Source organism: Epargyreus clarus, unplaced genomic scaffold (genome assembly GCF_041222505.1).
Source record: "Epargyreus clarus isolate Ecla_fem2 unplaced genomic scaffold, WU_Ecla_fem_2.2 ptg000008l, whole genome shotgun sequence".
Taxonomy (NCBI): Eukaryota; Metazoa; Arthropoda; class Insecta; order Lepidoptera; family Hesperiidae; genus Epargyreus; species Epargyreus clarus.
In genome coordinates, this window is record NW_027332216.1 from 8,853,331 (window position 1) to 8,878,995 (window position 25,665).

At 34.3% G+C, this 25,665-nt stretch overlaps 1 protein-coding gene across 1 annotated transcript; it reads right to left on the bottom strand.

Annotated features, from left to right (window-relative positions):
• Positions 1-135: 135 nt before the first annotated feature.
• Positions 136-23,766, bottom strand: dimm (class A basic helix-loop-helix protein 15-like). The gene is made up of 5 exons (XM_073075943.1): positions 23,535-23,766; positions 6,129-6,278; positions 2,933-3,159; positions 2,583-2,722; positions 136-2,288 (listed from the first exon to the last, which is right to left on the bottom strand). Exons 2-5 carry the CDS (start codon positions 6,268-6,270, stop codon positions 2,168-2,170), a joined length of 630 nt encoding a protein of 209 aa, XP_072932044.1. The 5' UTR covers positions 6,271-6,278; positions 23,535-23,766; the 3' UTR covers positions 136-2,167.
• Between the last annotated feature and the right edge of the window lie 1,899 nt (positions 23,767-25,665).

Sequence of the window (25,665 nt, forward strand, 5' to 3'; positions counted from 1 at the left end):
ACTATAAGAAACCTCAAATTGAGACTGTCCTTACTTAAGTCAACAACAGAAAGGAAAACGGCTCTTATTAATATTTTTTTATAAATAGCAACATGCTCAGTGTCAAGGAGGTATATGTAAAATAAAAGTTGTATGTTAGATTTGCTCAGAACATTTACTAATATTTTAAATCGTGATATTTTCGGGTTTTCGCCGAGTCATTTTTACCACAATATTTTATACAATCTTCATACCTTAATCTAAATCACAATGTCCATAACACAAGAACGTCTTTAAATATGGTTAGACAAAAATGCATTTTAGCAAATATTTAATTAGATATTTGAACTAATCTATCTTCACATACAATAGGTATATAATCTACTAACATTTAAGGTAACTATATTTCTGAGATTACATCAATAATTGAATAAAAATAAACAATACACGTATCAAATCTAGCTTAAAAAGACAGGCAAATACAGGTAAGCCTTCTAGGTATACAGTTAGACCAATAACATACTCGTAAGTCGTAAAATCATTACAAAAATTGGTAATTTCTAAATAATATCTATTCATTGACAGGAATAATTGTACATTTCTTTAAACCAGCAGTAAAAGTCTCCTACGTAACGAATTCTGTTTTGAATACAATGATATTGAACAAAAACCGCTCAATATCATTCTACAGTAACACAAAGTAATTACTGATTACGAATGCCATTGAATGTCGAACTCTACATGCAAGTTTTTGCATCGACAACATAAATGGCCTTATTTATACCATGTAAGTAGTATGCGTAAAACTCTCATGCAAGTAATTTTGAAATGACTTCTTTGCAGAACATTAGTCACGTCTGATCATTAAAGGTTAAACATAAATTGGTATAGTCCGCGCCAAACTGCTAGTCCGCTCTGAATATAGAAATGAATCGCGTCGCCATAGAAAATTGTATGACTACACCTGCTCGCAACAACTTCAGAGCGGACTAGCTGTTTGGCGCGAACTATAACTCAATAATTAAACGGTGAGAATTGTTTGCTGGTTTTAAAATTGACTAACCTGTAAATTTGATATATATTTTTCTCATTTACTTCTAATTGGCACCACGGGAGAGATCGTCGTTATCTTTGCACAACTTGCATAAGATACGAACTGCGTCGAGATCCTGCTTTAAGCACACTCGCATTTATTTATGATTGTATTAGGTATATATACGTTCAATAAATGAGGTAAATTTAACAATGTATAAACGGATACGATAAGGAAAAGCAAAATATGTAAAGTACCTTTTTTAATTATCTCCATTTTTGCTTGTATTTTTCTTATAGTGGATCTAATAAATGATTAAATATTCGTCGTTTTTCCAAAGGAGATTTTTCAGAGGAAAAACTTGTTTAGTGTTTTATTTTATATAATTTGTATTAAATGTATAATCATTATATTGTAGGTACTTATCGTTTGTTCAGATTTAATTTGAGAACGGAATTATGGATATTTATAAAACTTTGAACTTTTATTCTTTACGATATAATAAGTAAGTATACGAGTAGATAGTCATAAAATAGGTATTGTATTACTGTAAGATATTACAAATATATAAGTTAAGTTAATCTTTTTATTTTTAGGTTTACTTTGAACACATATGATAAGCGATGTACCATGAAATACTTTATGCATCTTTATTGCTTCCTATGGTCTGTAGCTGCTGAGAAACCATTTTCATTTCTCATTTTACATGATGTATACAGGTTGGTACATTACTTTTATTAGTTTAACCGTCATTGTAATTAGACTTATGAAAAATAAATACTCGTTTTGTAGCAATATTGCAGGTCATTAGACTTTTCAATCGAAGGTGCTAAAAAGGAACGTAAAACCTATATAACAGTACAAGCATATACATTCGTAGCATATGCATACATAAATGTATATTTTATGGGATACAGTACCCTTACCGTGAGTTTTTACGTTTTGACAAATATGACTGTTATGGTATTTGTTTACGTATTGACCCATACAATTTCCAAGTTCTGATATAATCCACTAGGGGCGCTGATTGGAAATTGTATGGGCAAATACGTAAACAAATACCAAAACGGTCACATTTGTCAAAACGTAAAAACTCATGGTAAGGGTACAGGTCATTTTCTGCTCGTGGGATTGTTTCCGCTAGTCTTCTACGGGTCATAGGCATCCTCGCGTGTCCACTGTATCCTCCCTGTCTTGATCACTTGGCTCGTTGTTGTTTTGTTCCTCTCGATTTAATACGAACACCGGTTCTACATTTTCGTCATCACTGTTAAACCTGCAAAAATAGCAACAATATTTAATACGTCTCATAAAAATGATACACGGTTATTTATTATTATATGGTTAATCTGTATACTGTGTATTGTCTATTTGTTCTCTTTTATACTATTGTAAAAGTTTAGTTTGGATGTTTGATCGAGAATATCTCAAAATTAACCTTCTTTGGAGAATAGCCTATTCGGTGGTAGTAAGAGCCGTAGTAAGAGCCCATAGTAATGCCACTCTTTACGAAGCCTAGGTAAACAATTAAACGTCCTAATTATGCATTTTAATAGAAAAGTAGACTTACTGGTAACGAGGAACTTCCCCACGCATGGTGCATATTGCATTGGTTAGGGCTTTTACATAATTTTTGGCAAGGGTTAAAGTTTCAATTTTAGATAAACTTCGGTTATCTTTCTTTACGTGAGGAATGACACGCCTGAGGTCCTGAAACAAAAGATATACATTTTTAAGTCATAGGTACAGTTACGTGGTTGTCGAAAGGGCATAAATACATTATATTACAAATTTGTCCCATTACGTCCCATTACAAGTAAGTATATAATTCTACAGTACTTATCAAGAGCACAGTACAAATATCTATAATCCTTATACTATGTCAAGAGTGTCAAATATATATCACATTAAACACATTACCTCAAACGCTCGATTTAGCGAGTGCATACGCATGCGTTCACGTTCGTTGCTTTCGAGCCTGCGCAAATTGCGTTCGCGGGCGGATATCCCGCAGCGACGACGACGGCCTGGGCCCGGCGCGGGGCTGCTCGCCGCGCCCGACGACGACGAGCCCGCCGCCGCGCGACGAGGCCGGCAAATACGACGAGGCGCTTGCTCGTCGCTCCCGCTGCCGCTGTCGTAAAACTCTGGAATTAATAATTTATTATGATTATTAAATTAGAAATGTATAATACTGATTTGGTTCTTCATTCATAAAAGGAACGCTTCTATGCTTCGGTTACCTACTTGTAGCCCAATGAATAATGAAGCGAATAAGTGAGTCCGCATAATATGATCTAATTAGTCACTCTCACTACCAGTCATGATCATTTGTCAATACTTCTACCTAAAGTTATTTCTGCCTAATAACAGCTGTGTTAAACGCTGCTGTGTTCTGGTTTGAAGGGTGTCGTAAGGGAGACATTTCTTTCCGAGGCGTTCCAGCTTAGTCCTCAGGGGTAGCGGTGCATCTGTGGCCGACCTCAGGTAGGAATGTCTAATCCTATCTGGGGTTGATTACAGATGTCCATTGGCGACAGTAGCCACTTACAGTTGGACAGCCTGCTCGTCTGTTACTCCTATATTATATAAAAAAAATATAAAACTTTACACAGATTTTATTACATATTAGTACATTGTTTCCGTAGAACTAGCCTACCCAATAAGTATAATTAAGTCGGCTTTATCGTTCCATCTGTTGAACACGGTAACGTTATTAATTAATAAACTATAGCTGTTAACAGCAGGATAACAATAATTAATTTGTAAGTTTAATTTGATATGTAAGTAACGTTAATTTGACTTAAACATCGCTTTCCGTACAATTTTTATCCTTCATTTTTTTATTTCCATAATTGACAAATTATTACAACGGTAATTATTATCAATTTTCGTCTATACATACGTAGAGATGCCCTAATACTACCTACTTTTTTAACTAAACCTTACGCTAGTATGTACTGAAAATATTCTACCTACCTATACTAGCAAAACAAATACAGCCAAATGCCTATCGAATATTATTGCATAATTATAATAAAGTTGACAATCCTACTTATATATCAAATTACGTAGAGAAAGCACTCTACTATATAGATAGATTTATGTTCGATCTGACATATTATTTATGATGTTAGATTATAATGACAAGAAGTGAAAGATTTACAGCACCCCTACTTTATATCAAGCATTCAAAAAATTTCCAATCAGTATTGAGTACAGTTGTAAGTACTGTAACATTAAGTCAATAACGTGGGTGTAGATATTCGTGAAAGGCTAGGCCATTGATGTCAATAAACATTATCGTTATCGCAAACGCGTCACCACCGTTTACCGGAAGAGCTTAGCTACAAAGCTGGCAACACATCAAGTGAGAGTGATGCCTCGATAGTACTCGATACGCAAGCTATAACTTTGTTAGGGGGGGAGGGGGGTGTTACAAAGCCTAGTCGTTGTGTGGGGGTCAGCGAAAAATAGAATAAGTATCCTCTAAAGTCAGTGAGAAAAGTTCCTCCTAGAAGTATTGCCGCCCCCTAGATGTTCGTTTTTCTCCTATGCGAAGAGTTCGGACTCCGGACCCCTCAATTTTAGGGAGATATCCAAATGTTATGTATCACAAACAACTTATATAAGTATGTTAATTGGTGTGTTGCTGATAATTAACAGTTAAGCAATAAATTTGCATTTAAAATAGTAATAGCCTAGTGGTTTAAATACGCTGTTTAAAATGGCACTGTTTTACACCAACTTCGAAAAAGAGGAGATTCTATGTTTATCGGAAAAGCTTGGCTTATTTTGGCTAGCAACACATCAAAGTGAGAACACTTGAATTTGTGCAACAGGTCTGTACGAAACTTGGGCGTTACGTGACGTGACTCCACGCTTGATAAAGTATTTGCGTAAGAACGCGGGTGCAGACTAATCGATTTGAACGCACGGCTGTGGCTTTTCGTAATACTCTTATCAGCTCCCAAGTTTTGAACCCAGGTGCTACGTGCCTTATGCTCACTATATTTATCAAGTGCACGACGAGTTAAAGGTTAAATATTACGTCGGCAGAAGTATTGATTAACTGTTTGATGTTACAGTTTCAGCTGTACAATATTCTGCAAATTACATTTTTATATAGGACCGCCCAGATAGGATGTCTAATCCTATCTGGGGTTGATTACATATGTCCATGGGCAGCAGTAGCCACTTACCATCAGGTGGACTGCATGCTCGTCTGCTACTCCTATATTATAAAAAAAGTATACCTAGCTGCTTTATATTTAGTAGATATTTTACCACTGCCACTTAAGGAGGATTCGACTTGCCTAGCTAAAAATTTTAATAGTAGAGTATAACGGTAGACTACCCTACTCTACTATTATAATATTTAGCGTTAGTTATCGAATTAACCCTAAATAAATTATCTTAATATTTGAATATTAACCTGTGCCTTATTAACGATTTTTTATTATAGCAGCAAGGATATTTTTTTTTAAATAGTAACGCTCTCTCATCCACGGACTTAAGGCATTCTTGAACCGTTAACGATGTTTCTGAAGTTCGGTGATATTTTTGGTTTGAACAAGATAACTTTAATGATATACGTAACGTTATTTGTTAAACTTTGAATTACGTTATACATTAAGTAACATCGTGTAATATTATTAATGAAACATCGTGCCGTAACGTCCTTTTGTGACATATGAGCATATGAGTAATAATGAGATAGGTATTCATACAATTATTATGCACTTAAGTATGTATGTATTCAATATGTGATGTATAAATAAAGAAAACTTTTCAAAAGGATACCGGTTTTTACTGAATCTAATATTTCTTACTGAAAATTCAAATATTACTTGGAAATACATGTTAGGTTTGAATTTGAAAATATAAATATATACGATAGGTACGCATTTTTATTTTCTGTACCTTTATTTGCCGCCATTTAGCAGTTTTAGGTATATAATAAATGGGCATCGCGTTTCGAGGTCTCCGGTTGTGTTCCGTGTTTAGTACGGTAAAAGTCCCACATAACGCGACGACGCTCGCTACGGTGTCGGGTACCTTTTGTAGGTTTCCCCCTCGTAAAAAAAAAAGAAAAGGGTATATAATGAATACATACCGCCAGCTTGTTCGATTTTCATATCAGCTTCATCTGGTTTATTATACTCTGAGTACTCGGACGTGTTCCCTTCGTAGTACAGCATCATTTGGTCGGGCGACGCGGCCTCCGAGCCGCCGCCCTCGCTCGCCCACTGGGGCATCTTCAGATCTGAAATTACACCGGGCATGAAATCTCGTTAGTGGCAACGCGACGATGTAGGAAATAAGAGCGTTATTTAGAGTTGAATCTGAGATGTACTTATTTGCATTTAAATAAGTTTATGAGAAAAAATCAATTACTACTAAGGAAAGGCTAGTAGGTATTTTTCAGGATGAAATTAAGTAATTGGTTTTAGAGTCTTCTAATACTAGTTGAGAAAGTCCTGACAAAATCAGTAAATCTGTATTCTACATTAGCCAGAGGAAACGGATAAAAATCAATGAGTAACATTTTAAGCTTAAGTATTATAAACATAAATCTTAAATCTATAGAGAACACACAAGACTGAATTACTAATACACTAAATTCACTTGTTATTACTTAGTGCAACGTATCATATATTATGTCCCGTCGAATGTAAATGAATTATTACCGTAATTAAGATACGTGCCTACTACGTTAACACATCATATTGGTAGGTAAACATAAACATATAATTTAAAGAATATTAATTACACGATATAACTTCAATACTAACTTCGTTACTAAGCGCTAAATATTCACGGTCGAATTGTGATTATCGATTATATTTAATGTTATATGTATTTGATAACCATGGCCGGTAATCAATAGCAGTGTTTTCAAACAAGACCTGTTGAGCTATAGCAATGCCTTGATAAGATTATGTTGACAATTTTTCTTTACAACTTCCTCGATTGACAGATTAATGAATTAATTCGTACAGTACATTCGTACTTATGTATTGTGTAATATATTCAATATCTAATTATACACAATTTACCTAAATAAAACCTTAAAACAAAGAGTTTTCAAAGGTATTGGTAGACATACGCACTTGGCCAGCGAGATGGACTATGACCTAATGCTCATTCTGAGAGGAGCCCCGTGCCCAGCAGTGGGACATTAATGGATTGATGATGATAACCTAAATAAGTATGATGAAAACTCTGTGATGTAAAACAAAGTTACATAATATGGTTGACCATCAGATTGGATCCTTCCATTTAGATTGGAAATGTACAAGGAGTCTCGTTGTTTTATATATTTACAATTCGTATAAATAATTTTAATAATTTGCATGTATTCGGTTATATTAACTTCTGATAAACACTGAAGAGGCTAGAAATTATTTTTATCACCATTATCAGTCTATATTTCATTACATACGCGCATTGGTTATATGCACAAGTGTTTTGTACACCTATAAGTACTTATTTGTGAACGTAAGGCCGCCAGAATCCCGCAGTAATTTCAGCAATATCGAATAACACATTGTCTATCACAAACTCGATAAAGGTAAATGGAAAACACGTTGAATATTAAAAGCACATCACACAAGCTGATGTTAATGTACGTAACAATAACAATATAAGGGTGCGAGATGAGATATTAAGTGACAGGGCGGGGGCGGCTGGCGCCGGCGTCGCTAGGCGACCGCGACGCCGCGGCGCCTCCCCTGTGACATCAACAAGTGAATGTTACTATGAACAACATAATTGATCTTAATTGTACACCAGAATAAAGGAAAGCTTCCATACAACTTGGTCAAATTTATTCTGAAACAATACCTAAATGGAGGTACGTAGGGTTTTTTGTCATGGTGATATGATAATATTTTTAATAGTGTACATAATAATATTTGTGTAGTATACATAGTGTAGTTAAAATATTGTAGTCTGGCTCTACAATTATCAAAATCAAAACCAAAATGATGAAAAAACTTCGAACTTTATTTTTTGTATTGTATTTTTCTTCACTGTTATAGCAAACGATAATTATTTTCTAACACGCACATAATTTAGAAGAATCAGAGGTACGTGCCGGGGAATCGAACCTCGGTTCCCTCGATTGAGAGGTCGAGTTTCAGCCACTATGTTACGAAATCTTTGTGAACCCGCGGCTAAAAATTGAAGCTGGTAATTAAAACTATAAGTAATTTTGTTTTAAAATCCATAGACAATATTACGCATACTCGTTTCCAGCTAGTTGAATTGTCAATCCGCTTAGCGTGTCTAATTTTGCATCTCGCTTTTGAGACTGGTTTTCCTACTTGAATATTCAATAAGTAGGTCACATGGTTATTAGTTGATTACGTTTATATAAAAGTTAGTGTTGGTTTTTTTTTGTATTAACAAGTTGTATGTGGGTGTTTATATAAGTTCTCCGTAGAAAATTCATTGCAAAAACCCACTCCTAAAATCGTTTTCTTATACATCTTACGTTAGAAGAATAAAAACTCCACGAGTACGTAAAAATAAAAGTAAAAACTATCCTGAAGTAGCGGACATAAGTTTTCCACGCTATTTTAAACACAGTTTAGTAGAACCATTTTTACTCGTTATTTTCTTAATTATTGGCGAGAAATTTCAGATCATAATTGTATTTATTGATCATGTGGAAGAATACATTTAGGTACCTATAGTGCATTGAAAACGCAGTCAGTTTTAAACTATCATACAACAAAAAGTACATTGTACAATATCTACTCTATCTTGTTCTGCGATAGCCGTAAAGGATTTCTGTGGTTTATTTGAAGGCTAAACACAGGTTTTTCAACTTTATCCTATAATGACTTTTAAATAAGTTTCTGCTACAAATGTTCATTGGTTTTAGTATCTATTTTAGTATCCAAATAAATGAACGTTACTTCTATTATTAGAAATGAAATATATTTTGAGCCCCTAGCTATACACTACGTCAACGGCTACGCCGCGTGACTCAACGATGCTTCGTGATGTAAAGCAAATCAACAAAGGCAATGTGTAAAGCCGTGTCTGCATGCTCGGCATTCGCCGCAAACTCCTCTACAAACGTTTGGCTTTATTTGGGGAATCAACAGATGAGATACAAGCGCTTGCAAACCTACACAAACCAAGTCAAACATTCTATCCACACGTTGAATTTGTGACGGTTGGCAAACGTGTAGATGTGGCATTACATCGAACGACTTCTATATAGCTAAACGAAGTGACAGTTGAATTTATTAAAGCCGTTTATAAGCAGCTGAAAGTTGTTACTTAATAAATATTATTGTAGGTAGATATTTACTTTATACGATATTATTGAAAAGGTGCATATTGTTATAAGTTAAATTATTGTGATTATGGTATTTACTTTAGCATTTTGCGTCATTTAAAATGTATTTCACCTGTGCTAACAGATGTAACAATGTAGATAATGTATTATCCGTATATTGTTGAGTCAATGTAAAAAAATATGGATGATTCTTAGCAAATGGGCGTATAAATTGTTGTGAGTTGATAAGATGGATAGTAGACAAATTAACGTAAATGGTTTATTTCGAACTCTATTACTATTACTACCAATAATCGCTATCGCCATCACCCAGGGTCGACTGGCAGAGAATGCCATTAGGCATTAAGTTTACCCTTTGTTACCCTTAGTTTAAGGTATACAAAAAAATAAATAAATAAAAAATAATGGTAGCAGTATAGATCAATTTTAAACATACCATCTCTACGCTTATGTACTCCTGCCGTGACGTAATTCTTGCGTTTCGTTGAAAGGATTGGATGCCGAATGACGTATACTAGTTTGAGGTCCTTAGTTCTTTGAAGTAGCATTGCATCTGCGATCTTAGGTCTTAAACCATTTAAAAGAAGGCCAGAAGCATTCTCTACAATAAATAAATAACGCTTTCACTTTAATAGTCATCATTACAAATTTTCAGAGTAGTGGTTGCCCCACAATAAGTAAATATACAACCAGCTTAACCCCGAACAGAAATCCAAATTTATCATTGATATCCAAATGATGATAAATGTTGTTTCCTTTTTTTTAATATATGAGTAGAGAGACTAAGTTGGAACGCCTCGGAAAGTCTGTCTCCCTTACCGCACCCTTCAAACCGGAACACAGCAGCGCCTATCACTGCTGTTATTAGGTAGAAATAGGTGTGGCGGTGGTGCCGCCGGAGTCGAACCACAAAGGGTTCTACCACCTTAGTTGTAGTGTTCATTCCGGGAGTATCTCGTTCCGGGGATCGAACCTGGAACCCTCTGCGGTTTTCTATACTGCTCTAATGCACTTAATTAGATACATTTAATGCACAATAAAGACGTATAAATCTCGAAAATAATGCACATAAACGAAATATTTTACGTAACATAGCATAATCTGTGAAAGTAAATTGCGGAGACTAATAAATGCTCTTCATAACTTTCAACTGCATTATATTATAATTCGAGTTAAATACTACAAAGTAGGTACATACATTTTGTACAAGATTTTCTGGTTCGATTTAGCATATTTTCAAGTATTTGGAGCAAGTAACATTTGTATCCCAATTACCTGCTATAGTTGAGGTAAGTGTGTAGATTGTATTAGCTAGCTCAACCCGAACATTAGTCGGACAGACGGTATTGTGTTCCGGCTGTAGACTTTAATTAAATAGTCGAAAAAAATATATTTATTGAATATCTAGAAATAATTATCGGGTTGCTAATTTAATTAATTAACATTGTCTACTCGTATTTTAAATTATTAAGTGTAAAATTAGGTGCAACGATTTGGGGTTACCTGGGATAAACTTCCGTTTAGAACATACCTCTGAATTTTGGTACACCTATGGATTTCGACCCGCATATGAAGAATATCATACTCAAAATACCCGCAAATAATATTTTCAAGGTCAAATTGCTCAAAAACGATTTTTTTTTGCTGCTATATTTCTCTGAAACAACTGGGTCCGCGCAAAAAACATATAGAACAAAAGATATGTATTTCTTTACGGTCTACAACTTTTGTTTGTAACGTTTTTCTCTAACGTTCATATTTATCGCAAAAAGCGCAAAAAACATCAAAAAAGCAAGCGTTTTTGAGCAATTTGACCTTGAAAATATTATTTGCGGGTATTTTGAGTACGATATAAATGTGCTCATGAATAAAGGTAAGGTCTGGATTGGACCCAGCCGCTAGCAGGGCGCTGCCGCGCCCTGCTCGCTTAGTTTTATATTGTCTGATATGTTCCAACCTAACCTAACCAATTCAATACGAAACACTATAGGCTAGGCTATACGCAATACTATATTATTGGCTAGGTTAGGTTGGGACAGGGAAAATTACATTACCGACTAAAGAAAACTCCGCACTATATAAATATAACGCGCGTGCTAAAATGCAATTTTCACAATTTAATGGTAATAATAATGGTAACTATGGGTATGCGCCAAAAATCCCTTTAGGGGTTGTCTTCGAACATCCAAAGGAAAGTCCGAGCCAAGTTTCAAATCGATCGGACGTGGGGGTTTTCGGAAGTGCACCACATTTTTCTCCCAAACAACTGGGTTTATGCGGAAAACATACCGAACAAAAAATGTTGATCTTTTTAGCGTTTACAACTTTTGTTTGAAACATTTTTCTCTAACGTTCATGTTTGCTGCAATATACGCGGAAAACCATTAAAAAAATCATTTTTCAGCAATTTGACCTTGAAAATATAATTTGCGGGTATTTTGAGTGTGATATTCTTAATTAGGGAGCCAAAATCCATGTGTGTACAAAAATTCAGATCGATTGGAGGTATGTTCTAAACGGAAGTACATCCGTTACCTGTAATGTTAGTTTTTAAGCCTATGTATGTATTAAATAAATAAATATTTTTATGAAAGACTCGCTGACTCAACATGTATTTTATAAACGAGAGTATGAGAAGTATCTAATAGAGTAAGTAAACGACACCTTAAAGTTATGATAAATATGTGAGGCTATGTCTTGTTTTCAACTTTGATCACCAGCAAAATATAGTAAAAAGTAGTCGGATAGAAACTATGGAAATGAAACAAAATAAAAATATAGATTGATTCTGCTGAAATTGAGGTTGTTTTCCTCTTACTTATATGTCAATAATTCAATTTACCTAGCATCAGTACGTAAGTATTTAATGTAAATGAAGTGGAGATGTAGCGTTCCACGTTATCACATCTTTTCAACGAGAGCGAATTAAACATTATTCGCAGATCACATAACAACCAATTTTGGGATCGGATTTATAAAATGGAATGTATTTTAACGTGATATAAAATAGGTAATTAATTTCTAAATGTAAATACCGGTCTCAAGGACAGCTTATTATAAAACTGTACATATAACGTGTAGCGGTTACGTCCAGTTGCCGAATCGGAGGCTCGAGCTTGCTGGTTGACATTTGCGTGACATTTGGAACAACGGATAACGTTGAGGCCAGCAGTGTTCGCGCTAGGGTTGGCACTTATAACATACACTATATAATTGCACTACATTTAGTTTATTGTAGGTATAGTCCGCGTAAAACTGCTAGTCCGCTCTGAATATAGAAATGAATCGCGCCGTCAAAGCAAATTGTATGACTACACCTGCTCGCAACAACTTCTGAGCGGACTAGCAGTTTGGCGTGGACTATATTATGTATCATAGTAAAATAATTGGGTACGAAAAGTAATATTTACTCGATTATTTAGAATGATTTTTCGGACGCCTGTAGATATGTTTGTATTGTATATCATCCTTGAGCACGCCCTTCAGCCCAAAAAGTTTGATGGATCTTAACATATGAGGTGTAAGGATACCTCATATGCTAAAATCCGTCATATAACGAGATTAGTCTAAATTAATTCCGGCAATTATTATCCTCCCAGAGGTTATATTTTTAAGCAGTTGGGTTATTGTTTGTTAAAGTACCTACTTTGTTTTTTGTAAGAATTAATATATATATATATATATATATATATATATATATATATATATATATATATATATATATATATATGTATATATTTTAAAAGAGTTGGCACCCCTAGTTCACACCGTCGCACGTGATTAAATTTTTACACAGATACGCGATACAATATCGATATTTAAACATACTCGTGCCTATTAAGTATATGTATGCGTGCGTAAATAATCGAAGCAAATGAATACTATATATCGAATCTACAGCGCATGTTTTGTTGAGGTGCTGCAACGATGTAAATATCGACCATAACCTGGTTGTACCGATAATTTTAAAGTATACACAAATGTATTCAAAAAAGATTCCCAAGTTTATCTGAATTATGTATTGTTATTATTGCATCTACTATTTTACAATGAGAATGCCATTGACTTCCAAATGAATGCTACCGAAATGGTTACTCTACACCACGTTACATTTATAAACACAAGATAAATCAGTGACGCAATAAAATCCTTAAAGGCCAACAAAGTTGATCTTTTAAAAGGATATCGTTATTATAATATATTCATATCGTTTTTATATCAAAGAAAATGAGCCTTCCGGCTAAGTAACCCGCTACCTGCGTATTTTAAAGGTTGCTTATATCCGAGTCCTGTTTTGTGCACCTAATTCGCTATCTAAACCTTTTAATTACAGAAAATTTTAACATAAACCACTTAATAAGCCCCAAGTTATTTTCAGTACTGAGGGTTAGTAATAAATAAATTTAAATAAGTGAATCAACAGGTTCATCAGAATATTGAATTAATGAGCCATGAAAATATACATATACCTAATGTTATTTTTAGCGATTAAGTTGTGGTTTACGCGACTGCCAAAAGTTTAGTAGCTAAATAGTCACCGAGAAACTCTTAGATAAGAGGCGTTGACAATCGACTGTTGACAATTTTTTCAGATAAAATCTAAAATGTGCCGCCCATCGGTCATTCCAACAACAAACTGGATGTCCGAGCGGCAGCAGTTACAGCAACTTATCAGTCGCTTAAGCGACATAGTAGCCTACGCAACTATCGCTCAGACGATAGCAGTCACAGCAAATCGGATGCCCGAGCTGTAACGGTTAGTTAGAGCAACACGTCAGTAGCTCAAGGGACAACATGGTTGCCTACGCGACTATCGCTCAGACGATAGCAGTCACAGCAAATCGGATGCCCGAGCTGTAGCGGTTAGTTAGAGCAACACGTCAGTAGCTCAAGGGACCACATGGTTGCCTACGCAACTATCGCTCAGACGATAGCAGTCACAGCAAATCGGATGCCCGAGCTGTAGCGGTTAGTCAGAGCAACATGTCAATAGCTCAAGGGACAACATGGTTGCCTCCGCAACTATCGCTCAGACGATAGCAGTCACAGCAAATCGGATGCCCGAGCTGTAGCGGTTAGTTAGAGCAACATGTCAGTAACTCAAGGGACAACATGGTTGCCTACGCGACTATCGCTCAGACGATAGCAGTCAATGGGCGATCAGCCTTAAACCGGCAGCTCAGCGTGGCGTCTACGTCACCGCAACTAGCGTGCTCGCCGACCTTCGCTACACGTCGAACACTTTCACCTTGCTTACCACCGTTAGCCCACTTACGTACCATTGTTGTACTAAAGCACCATTGCGTTGCATAATAATGCTCTAATGAAAAATACGATCACTACTTATAAGTTCATTTTCGTAGCACTCGGATTAATGCATTCAGAACGCGTCTTCATAATATGTCCATTTTTATTAACTTAAATGTTAGTATTCAAATTAAATAACTTTAAGTGAAACAAGACAATCTCTTTGTTTCAGCAATGCATATTGGTTCAGTTTGTGCTTATGTGACGACCCGCGTGGCGGAGCGGCCACCATACCGGTCTGACGCGCAAAGGGTCCCGGGTTCGATTCCCGGCCAGACAGATATCTAAATGATGAATTTAGATTTCTGTTTTTGGGTCTGGGTGTTTGTGTATTTGTCTATGTGTGTGTCCATGGCACCCACGACACAGGGAATCCTAGTGTGGGGCTGTGAGTGTAGAAAGCGTTTATATATTATGTTTATATTATTGATTGCGCATGGCTGCTAGTATCCACTTCACGAGTTGGTAGAGCTTTAGTGTAATGGTTTTTGTTAATTTTATTAATCAACCAGCTGACCCGGCAAACTTTGTACCGCCTCAAAATCTATTTATCAAATATATTTCATATAAAATATAGCCTATGTTACTCGTGGATAATATAGCTCTCGAATGGTGAAAGAATTTTTAAAATCGGTCCAGTAGTTTTTGAGCCTATTCATTACAACCAAACAAACAAAGTTTTCCTCTTTATAATATTAGTGTAGAAATGATTAGCATTTATTGAATTACATATTAAACCTATACATATTTTTTATTCATATATTTTTTGTAAAAAAAAAAACAGCATATATCTTAAAATATGAAAAAGGAACATTAAACAAAATTAGCGCTATCGTAAAATGTTGAAAATGTATTCTAGTATATAGTAAACTGTTTTGAAATGACCGCTTATCAGGTGTTTAATTATCTAGACTTAGCCGACCGAGTGAGGAAATGTTTCCCATTCACTATTTTCCGAAGATAGCCTAGTGATAGCCTAGTGGTTAAGAAACGCGGCCTCTCGATCGAGGGGTCCGAGGTTCAAATCCCAGGCACGCACCTCTGATTTTCAAATTTATGTGCGTATTAGAAATTAATTATCACTTGCTTAAACGGTGAAGGAAAACATCGTGAGGAAACCTGCATACCTGAGAGATTTATAAAAAATCTTACAGGTATGTGAAGTCTACCAATACGCACTTGGCCAGCGCGGTGGACTATGGCCTAATCCTTCTCATTCTGAGAGGAGACCCGTGCCCAGCAGTGGGACAGTAATGGGTTGATGATGATGATGATGATTTTCCGAAGATAGTTACTTGTAAACCGCAGAGTAATACACTACCTAGTCAAACTAGTAGCCTACCTTGGTTTTGCTACTTGGTACCAACTATTCCTATGTGGTAGACATGTGGAAATGTAAAATAAGTATCAACAAGTATCTACATAGGTTTTAATCAGGAAATAAATAAGTCACACCATAATTGAATTAGTGAAGTGACAATAAAAAATAAATACTTGTAAGTTGATAAATTGATTTGCTATAGTTCTGTAAAATATATATCATTATTTGGTGGACTAGATATATAGTATTGTTCTACAAGGTGGATCAAATAGCTGACGTAGGTAAAATAACGTTTTAAGGTAAAAGAACCCTTTGTAGTTTGCCGTAGGAGGCACTACCGCTACGCTTATTTCTGCCTAGTAACATCAATGTTAAGCGTTGCTGTGTCCCGTTTTAAAGGGTTTAAGGGATATATAACAATTTATCCAACGCGTTTCGACTTATTACTCAGCAAGAAATCGACGCAACGAGTGCAATTTTACCTGGGGTCGATGACACATCCATGGGCGGCAGTAACCACTTACCATCTGTAGGTATACCAGTAATAGTAAAAAGTTAAAAGTTTGCTACTTTTACATAAAAAAACACGTAAAATTATACCTAATGCCGATGTATCGCGTATCCCCGTGTGAAAATAAAATTATGTGTTTCATGTTTTCAAATAACCTAAATCATTGAAGGCCTATAAGGTCAGATTACACGTAATAATTTCAATTGTTTTTGTTATATTGTACGTGCGCTAATATCTACGCGTGCTCAAGAACGTATTACGTGTATCAATGTGTTTTAATTAATTACATGCGCACAGTTCTTAATACTACGTGTAACAAAATCAGCTGTTAAAACATTTAACAATTGAGGTAAATTATATCGCTATCATCACCTTGTATCTGATATTTTTGCTTCATGCCCTTCGTTTATGTAATACTCGTTTAAATAGGTTTTGTTTTGACTTGAGATGAACTGAAGGTTATGTACAACGGTTATACATATGTATTGTTATATAACTACTATACACTATTTACTTTCTTACGAGCTTTTATCCATGTGTATGTGTTTTAGAATGTTTCTATGTATTATGTAGGTACCTGTCATCGTCGGTAAAAATCCTACCAATATTCATTCCCTAATTCTGCGACGTCCTCATAATAGTTTAATGCAAAACGGTTATTTTTTAATTTTATTGCGTAATGGGGACTTTGTTTGCATAATGTGCCTGTATTTATTTTTAAAAAGTTTGAATAATTAATTATAAAAGCGTGTGTGCTTTTCTTAACTGGATAATTTTTATATTTAAATAAAGTTAGGCTTACTTACGGTTAAATAAAAAGTTATGGATTATTAAATCAATTAAAAAGACAGCATGACCTTATTGTTTACACATTAATCACATATATCATAAATATTAAGATATATCATCAATTCAAGATATCAAAATATATTATCTACAGAATAGAGTAAGGTTAACATAACATAATAAGTAATTCTTATTGAACTGTGCATTAAATAAAATATGTCACCCTATTTTTGATAAATTTTATCTCAGTAGGTTTTATTTTTGTTCTTAATCTGAATTTATTTACTTCTAAAAGATAAAAATGATGATGCTTTCGCTATACGCTACATAGCGTCAGTAAGTATCGGTAAGAGCTGATAATTTTTACAAATATAATCCAAGTTTTATCATGGACGGCATTAATGTTTACGTATAATGATAATGGACAACAACATAATTCAATTTATTTGAATATGTTACGTTGCTACAGTAATATTGCATGAATCAAATATTCGTGAAACAAAAATAATTTAAAACATTTTCGGCGTTTTTATACAAGTCTGTCCACAGGAAAAGCACTTTTTTTAAATATAAGAGTAGCAAACAAGCTTACAGTACACCTTATGGTAAGTCTCTACTACCATCCATAGACATCGTTATTACCCCAGATAAGATGAGGGTCCTGAGTGAGGTCGACCGCAAATGCGTTGGTACCTTTGAGGCCTAAGTTAAAATGCCTTGGATAGGTATATCTCCCTTACCACACCCTTCAAACAGAACACAGCAGCACTTAACACATTTCCTATAAAGATTGTCTACATGTCTACAACCTACTGGCATTATTTTCACATTAAAATGATTAAACAGCAATGCGTAAATCATGTCTATACCTTGTATAAAAAAAAATATTTCAGGGACTTTACGTACATTCTAGTACATAACGATTTTTTTGCGGTATTTTCCCGTTCCATACTTTTGTTATAAAAAACTAGAATGTACAATGTACATGTACAAATCCACATACGCTTTGTATCTTACCGATTTCTATCTTAAAACTACTTTCACTATTCCAAAGCATTTATGTGGTGTCTATAATGAGATATTAATTGCAGTAGGTACTTTGAAACTACAAGTAACTCGAACAACATTCGACAAGCATAACGTTGCTGGCGTAAACCATATTATTATCTGTATAATATGTACGAGTAAATATACTACTTTTCGCTTCGTGGTCGATATTAGACCATACAATCATTAGAGGAAATTTGAAGATTAATTTATTGACAACAAAGCTCGTCGATAGTTAGCAAACAAAACAAAAAAAAGGAAATAGGTCGACAAAGAGAACAGAAAAAAAATTCTTAACCGTTTTAGCATATTCATATCATTATTCATTATTCATTAATAATGACGATGATAACACGTGCACCCTTACTTGTTGCTTCTCATTTACAGGTGTAAATATCTATATTGATATTTTAATGAGGACAGATTGCCTGTATTTGATAAACTCTGAAACAACTGAACCGATTTTCCAACATTACAATTACGTTACTTACTTACAACTAGACTCTGACATTATTCTGCTATTGGACATAGGTCTCCCCTAACCTACGCCACTTCGATCGGTCCTTTTTTATAATATAACAGTAGCAGACGAGCACGCATTCCACTTGAAGGTAAGTGGCTACTGCCACCCATGGACATCTGTAATTAACCCCAGATAGGATTTTATATTCCCGCCTAGTTGGCCACAGATGCGCCGCTACCCCCGAGGACTAAGTTGGAATGTCTCGAAAAAGACAAGCTCTTTTAATTTTCCTTACTTCATTTTTGAGGTTTAATTCAAATCGATTCTTATAAAATAAAATCATTAGATCGTCAGTGCAGTTTTTAAAACATTCATTTTGCAGTAATATTTGCTAGTATAGTTTATTGGAAATTATCGCGTCATCTATCGAAAATGGTAGACTGCCTGTCTAGCTAGGTAGAAATTTAATAAAATCGTGTTATTTATGGAGCTCAAATACTATTCTGCTAAATCTTCTGATGTTCAAAGATATGAAGAGAGGATTAGGACTTATGTAACCGATAGAGCTATTTATACCTCGTATCTCAACCGAAGCATTCCCTTTCAAACGAGTTGTAAATTGTAGAGTTAAAAGGAAAGGAAAATATTGTGAAAAGCAAAAGCTTTCAATGGTTTTATCTATACACTACGTTTTCTATGTTAGTTTAACCTTTCTGCGGCTTTAAAAATGTTATATCTATGTGTGTAAATTTATACCTATGTGTTATTTTAAATGTTGTAAACGTAGGGTCTTCAGCAGTCACTGAGTGTGTATGTGATTTTTTTATAATATAGGAGTAGAAGACGAGCATAGAGTCCACCTGATGTTAAGTGGCTACTGTCATTTATGGACAAACGTAATCAACTCGAGATAGGATTAGATATTCCTGAACGGTAGACCTGAGGTCTACCAGAGATGCGCCGCTACCCCTAAGCTGGAACGCCTCGCAAAAGTATGTCTCCGTAACCACGCCCTAATAGAAAAAAAATAGAACATTTTATATTTTAATACCGTTTCATTCTTATCAACCTTGGTAATAACGTTGTTAGAAGTGCATCGTGAAATTCAATATAATATTATTATAGGCACTTCACGCTTCATCTACATGCGTTTTAAGTCACACGTTTAAAACAATGACGATAAGCGACTTTATTTTAGCTTTTGTTAATCAATGAATTTTATAATAATTTGATTGATAATTTATCGTAATTAATATTTAATAAATAAAATTATCTGTAATTACTAATTCTTTCCTGTGGTTGCTCGTTATCTCGTTCGGCTGCGGGAGCACCACTATTATTTTTATACTAACAGCAATGAAACTGTAATGTTCTGTTTGAAGTGTTTAGTATTGTTAAGGGCGGATCCAGGATTTTTATGTAAAAGAGGTTTAACAAAACTGAGAGTACAGTTTTTCAAGGGAAACACAAACTACTATGAAAAGTAGACACACATATTTTTTAAGCTTATTTGGTGCAATACGTTCTATTTGCATATAGTCTACAGGGATAACTTTTGAAATTGAACTGAAGATGATTATTTGTTAATCTACCTCCGCCCTCCCCGGGTACGCTACCTTCGCTAGTACCGCTACCGGGTAAAGTAGATGAAATATTATTCTTCCAATTTAGTATTTAGAGGATTAAAGCGTCCGCAATTGATGTCAGATTGGATTCTTATGCTATTTGGGGTCAGTAACAGAATTGTCATCACATTGAATTATCATTACTTGCTTGTTTTGAGAACATGACGACAATCCGTGGCCGATAAGCTTCAAATGCGAAATGCCTCGTGCTCTACATTGTTGCATTTTGAATTATACCAGAGTGACTCTATTAACATCCTAGAGGACGCTCTAGGACTTAATAATAAGGAAATATATCCAAGAAAACATGAAATATGGCTTAAATGTGATGTATTATTATGTACAAATTTGTATTATTTTTGTTAAGAAAATCCGTATTATTTTAATGTTCCTTAGTAGATATCTACCTAATTTATGGCTAGCCTTAAGTGGTAACGATAAAGTTTAGTTATCGCAACAGGCAATATCGATATTAATTTCAATTTTATGTTGTACATTTGTGTTTATTTATTTACAATTTGTATACATAACGCTACACGTGCAATATGGACAATATATGATTTTGCGTCCATTTAGTTTGGATGTAAGATTATTTCCTTTGAAAGGCTTACAATCACATGTATGATAATTTATTTGATAATGTAAATATTTATAAGACAATGACATTAGGCACATAATTATTAAAATGATGCAATAAAATATAATTAATATTGTATTTTTAGCGTTTCGGTGAAAGGCTGTATATATTGACTGAATTGTATGAGACGACCCTATAGTATGAGACGACCCTATTGTATGAGAGTACCCTTACCATGAGTTTTTACGTTTTGACAAATATGACTGTTTTGGTATTTGTTTACGTATTACCATACAATTTCCAAGTTCTGACACAATCCGCTAGGGGCGCTGATTGGAAATAGTATAGGCAAATACGTAAATAAATACCAAAACAGTCATATTTGTCAAAACGTAAATACTCATGGTAAGGGTACAGTTTAGTGAAGACGAAGTCTCCTGAAGAGGAGTGGCAACACATAATTATTATGTACTTCATTCAGGCAGAACACCTAATCTATATGGAGTTGGTTACATATACATATGTATGGACAGTGACCACTTACCATCCAGTTACTTCAATGTTATGAAAAAGATAAGTTATTCGTAGTCTTACAAAATATACGATTTATCATCATTTAGGTTAACACTTAATTTAAGGAAAGTGTTCATTGTTTATCGACAAGTTTTGTTTTTATCAATCGAATGACTAAAAATAGCAGTATGTAGAGCATTGCGTTTAAATACAAGTATTTAACGTGGTTTTGGAGGTTTTCACTGCTTTCTAAATCAGACGTGACAACTTTGTCTAATATAAATGAAAGCAGAAAGATCCAATAGAATTCATTGGGTACGTATTGATTTGTTTATACAGCGTTCATTAAATACTGTATTAACTGTGTTTTTTTAGGTATGGAGGTCTCAATTCCTCTATAAAGGGGTCGCGAGGAAGTCACAAAGTCATAAAGAGAACAATATAAAGTTTTGAAAGATAATTATCCATACTAATAAAACGTTAATTTAGACTAATAAATAATAATGACCTCTGTATGTAATTACTTATTTAAACGATACGTCATTAGGAAAATGAATAGGTTGCGAAATTTAACATGCTACGGGGGTCGTACCATAAAAAAGGTTGAGATGCACTGTTTTATTTCGTAACATCGACCCCTTATTATCCCACAGCTGGGCACGGGTATCAGAAAGAGAAAGTGATTTCCAAAATGCACTCACTTTAGAGAACATTACGCAAAAGGTTTATTTGCGATGGTTTCCTTCATCAAATCAAATTATAATAAATTTCTAATATCCTCATTCGTTAAAAAAATCCTTTCTATTATATATCTTCATGAAATACGTTCGGTAACACGTGAAGGTTTACGACATAATAAATATGAAACCTTAATTACTTAATAGAGTTACATGAATCACGACCAACATAAAAAGAAAAGTATAATTATTTATATAGCAATAAAATTTATTTATAATACCTATCTATTTGTAATAGTTGTTATAAATGTATATGAGAATGTAAGTCTAAAATATATACATAATTGGTAAAATATTCAATAGAGTAGGGATATTTTTTAGATTGAATTCTTGATTTCTTTTTGTTGAGAAGATGTCTTTCTCTACATCATAGTAGCAAACTGGAGAAAAAGATAATATATAGATTAGATAGCTTGTACTCTTAATTATTTTGGTAAATAATAGTTGTTACCGAATAATACCTGAGAATTATAAATTTATTAGAATCTTTTAATTGTTCACTACAGCCGCTCACTACTCCCAAAATTATTACTATTATTGCATGCTATTATTAAATAATTTATTGAATGTTATGTACAATTTGTAACAAAAATACTCCTGTGCTAAGAATATTATGCATTCGCATGTAACAATGTTTAATTATCTTTATATCACGGCGTGCGTAAATGGACGTTTTACGCACGCTTCGCGTGCGCAAAACCCCCATTTCCGACCCCGTAATATAAAATTTTATACAACACGCGGACGAAAAATGTTTTTCTGACTCGTGTGATTGCAGTCCTCGCCTGCGGCTCGGCCTGCAAACTCACACTTGTCAGAAAAAAAATTTTCGTCCTCGTATTGTAATGTACTATTTTATCTTAGGTAATTTACTAAAGAAATCGTTAAGGCACATGTTTTATTAATTATTATTTCAATAGATATCTAATTCAATAATACCGTCACAAGTATTGCTTATTGATTTTTTGTGCGAAAACAAATTATTTTTTTGTACTTTATTCTTTAGAGCGACAATTGTTATTAAGAAATAATTAAATCATTCACTGATGGTAAGCTTAGTAATGAAATTAATGTTACCTACTTATACTAGTATCTATTGTGTTCGTTATAGGTAATTATATCGTAACTTAATCGTAAACTTAGTTGTTTCTCGTATATAGTAACTTACACTATAAATAATGCACACCACAGTACTTTCAAGATGCATTGCAAATACTGTTTGTCAACCTATCCACGTAATTTAACAAAGAATTTGCCTTTCACTTAGCATTCAGAACTGACACGTAGATTATTATTTTTTTCTTCTATGGATCAAACTCACCTTCCGATGCCGCCGTGGTCGGTCCAGGTAGCACAATTCAAATCACTGTGTTATCATAGTTGTAACAAGGTTGTGTTGAGAAGCGAAAGTGATAGTTTCCGCGTACTGGAGCGCGGTGAGAGAATTTGAGTAAACGTGTCGATTTAGATATGGATCGGCGTGCGGCGCATGCAACCGCGTCGGCCACTCGACTGGTAGTGGCGAGCTGGCGGCGTGCCGGATGCCGCGACAGCCTCCCCGCAGGCGAGCTAGCCACTCGTATAGTCACCGCCCTTCATCAAGAAGCCCGCTTACTTAATGTCATAGTTACAATTATTTGTAGTTAAAGCTATTTATAGAGTCGTATATGTTGTATTACCTTTTTCAGATAGAATGGTATTCTGATGCAACAGTTTAAAAGTTATTTGAAAATATTTTTTTGTACTGAAAATAAAAATTACACTCATATTGTTTTTTATTCGTGCATTTGACGTAAGCGCATATTTGTAAGTAAGAAAAATAAGGTGTAATACATTAACCTCATAACATTATAGTATTACCATTGAAATTGACATTTCATATAATTATAATAAAATGTCACCAAATACATTAAAATAATAACTTACTTTTAAAATCGCCAAATGATGAAATTTGCAACAAGTAAGTAAAAAGCGCCGCCGCCCTTTAGATACGATACAGCGCTCCCCGCCCGCCCAGCCGCCCACGACACGTAGACATGTTTTCAATGGAGCGTTTTAGAATATATTTCTAAAGGTTAATTTAACATTTTTAAGAACATCATATTTTTCAGTAAGTTAAGTTTGGAATAATAGGTTCATGAATGAATGAATTGTTAAATTTATAACTTCCATTACTATTTTTTTCAAGATTTTTGTTCATAAAATCGTCATATTATTATTTCACCAAAAAACGGTTAATACCTGTCATAGTTTTCACTTATGTATTTAATTAATTTATAGATATAAGTAATACGGATTTTTAGAAGGAGAATCATATTAGAAGGTACTAGGTATGTTTGTTGACAATTTTCACAAAATATAGCTATATGAATGAAAATTATGTTTATCTTATTAACATAATTTATGTATATCAAGAAAAGATGAAATAAGAAAACCTACTTAGGTGACTTGCAAAATTCATATACAATCTGTAATGTAACTGGAACTTTGACTAATATTAACTATGATAACAAAGTATAAAATCACGACAAAGTTTAACCAACTACTGAAAACTAAATAATTTAACACGTGGCTTTCATACTATTCTAAAAACAAAGCAAGGGTGTTTTCAACAAATCAGCAGAAATATTCAACCGTGAATTCATTCCAATCCCGCCCACGCCTCTGCTTCCAACGCAAATTGAAATAAGTACGACCGATGTATATTTATATCACTATTGTATACAATTACCTATAATATTATTATTTTTTGCAGTAATATAAATAGCTAAGTAAGTAAGGACTGATGTGAAGGAGTCATTACAGCGTATGGTTATCTAAATCAGCGATTTATAACTTTTCCACTGCTGGGTATGAATCTCCTCTCAGATCAAGCAGTTTAGTCAATAGCGCCTGGCTGCTAGTCCAGTGACTTGCACTTGCGTGCTTGCTTGCTTGCTTGCGTGAACTCGCAGTCATGTAGATTTCCTTACGATGTTTTCTTTCACTGTTTAAGCAAGTAATCAAATCTCCAGGCTATAATTTCTATCATTGTTTAGCCGCTTTACTGATAGATGCAGACTAAATCAGAGCACCTCAGCTTGCCTGTCTTATTGAATTAATCCAGAATAATATAACAGCCCTTTAATAAAATAATGGTCAGAATTCCTTGACATATCGATGTAAAAATACTCAACTCATACATACCTAGTTCATATAAAATAACATGGTATGTCCATCATGTATAGAGTATCTATGATGTTTCTAATATCCACCATTGATTTAAATCATTTTCTACATATTTATGATGCATCGTTCAAGATGCAAGCGCGACCTCACTCAACTCGAAATTATAATTTCAAAGAGAAAGTGATTGGGGGATTTTAATAGGAATAAAAAACATATTATAATATTTTATCTTCCAACCAACATGAATAATAATAATAACTAATTATGTATCTATGAATTTAAAT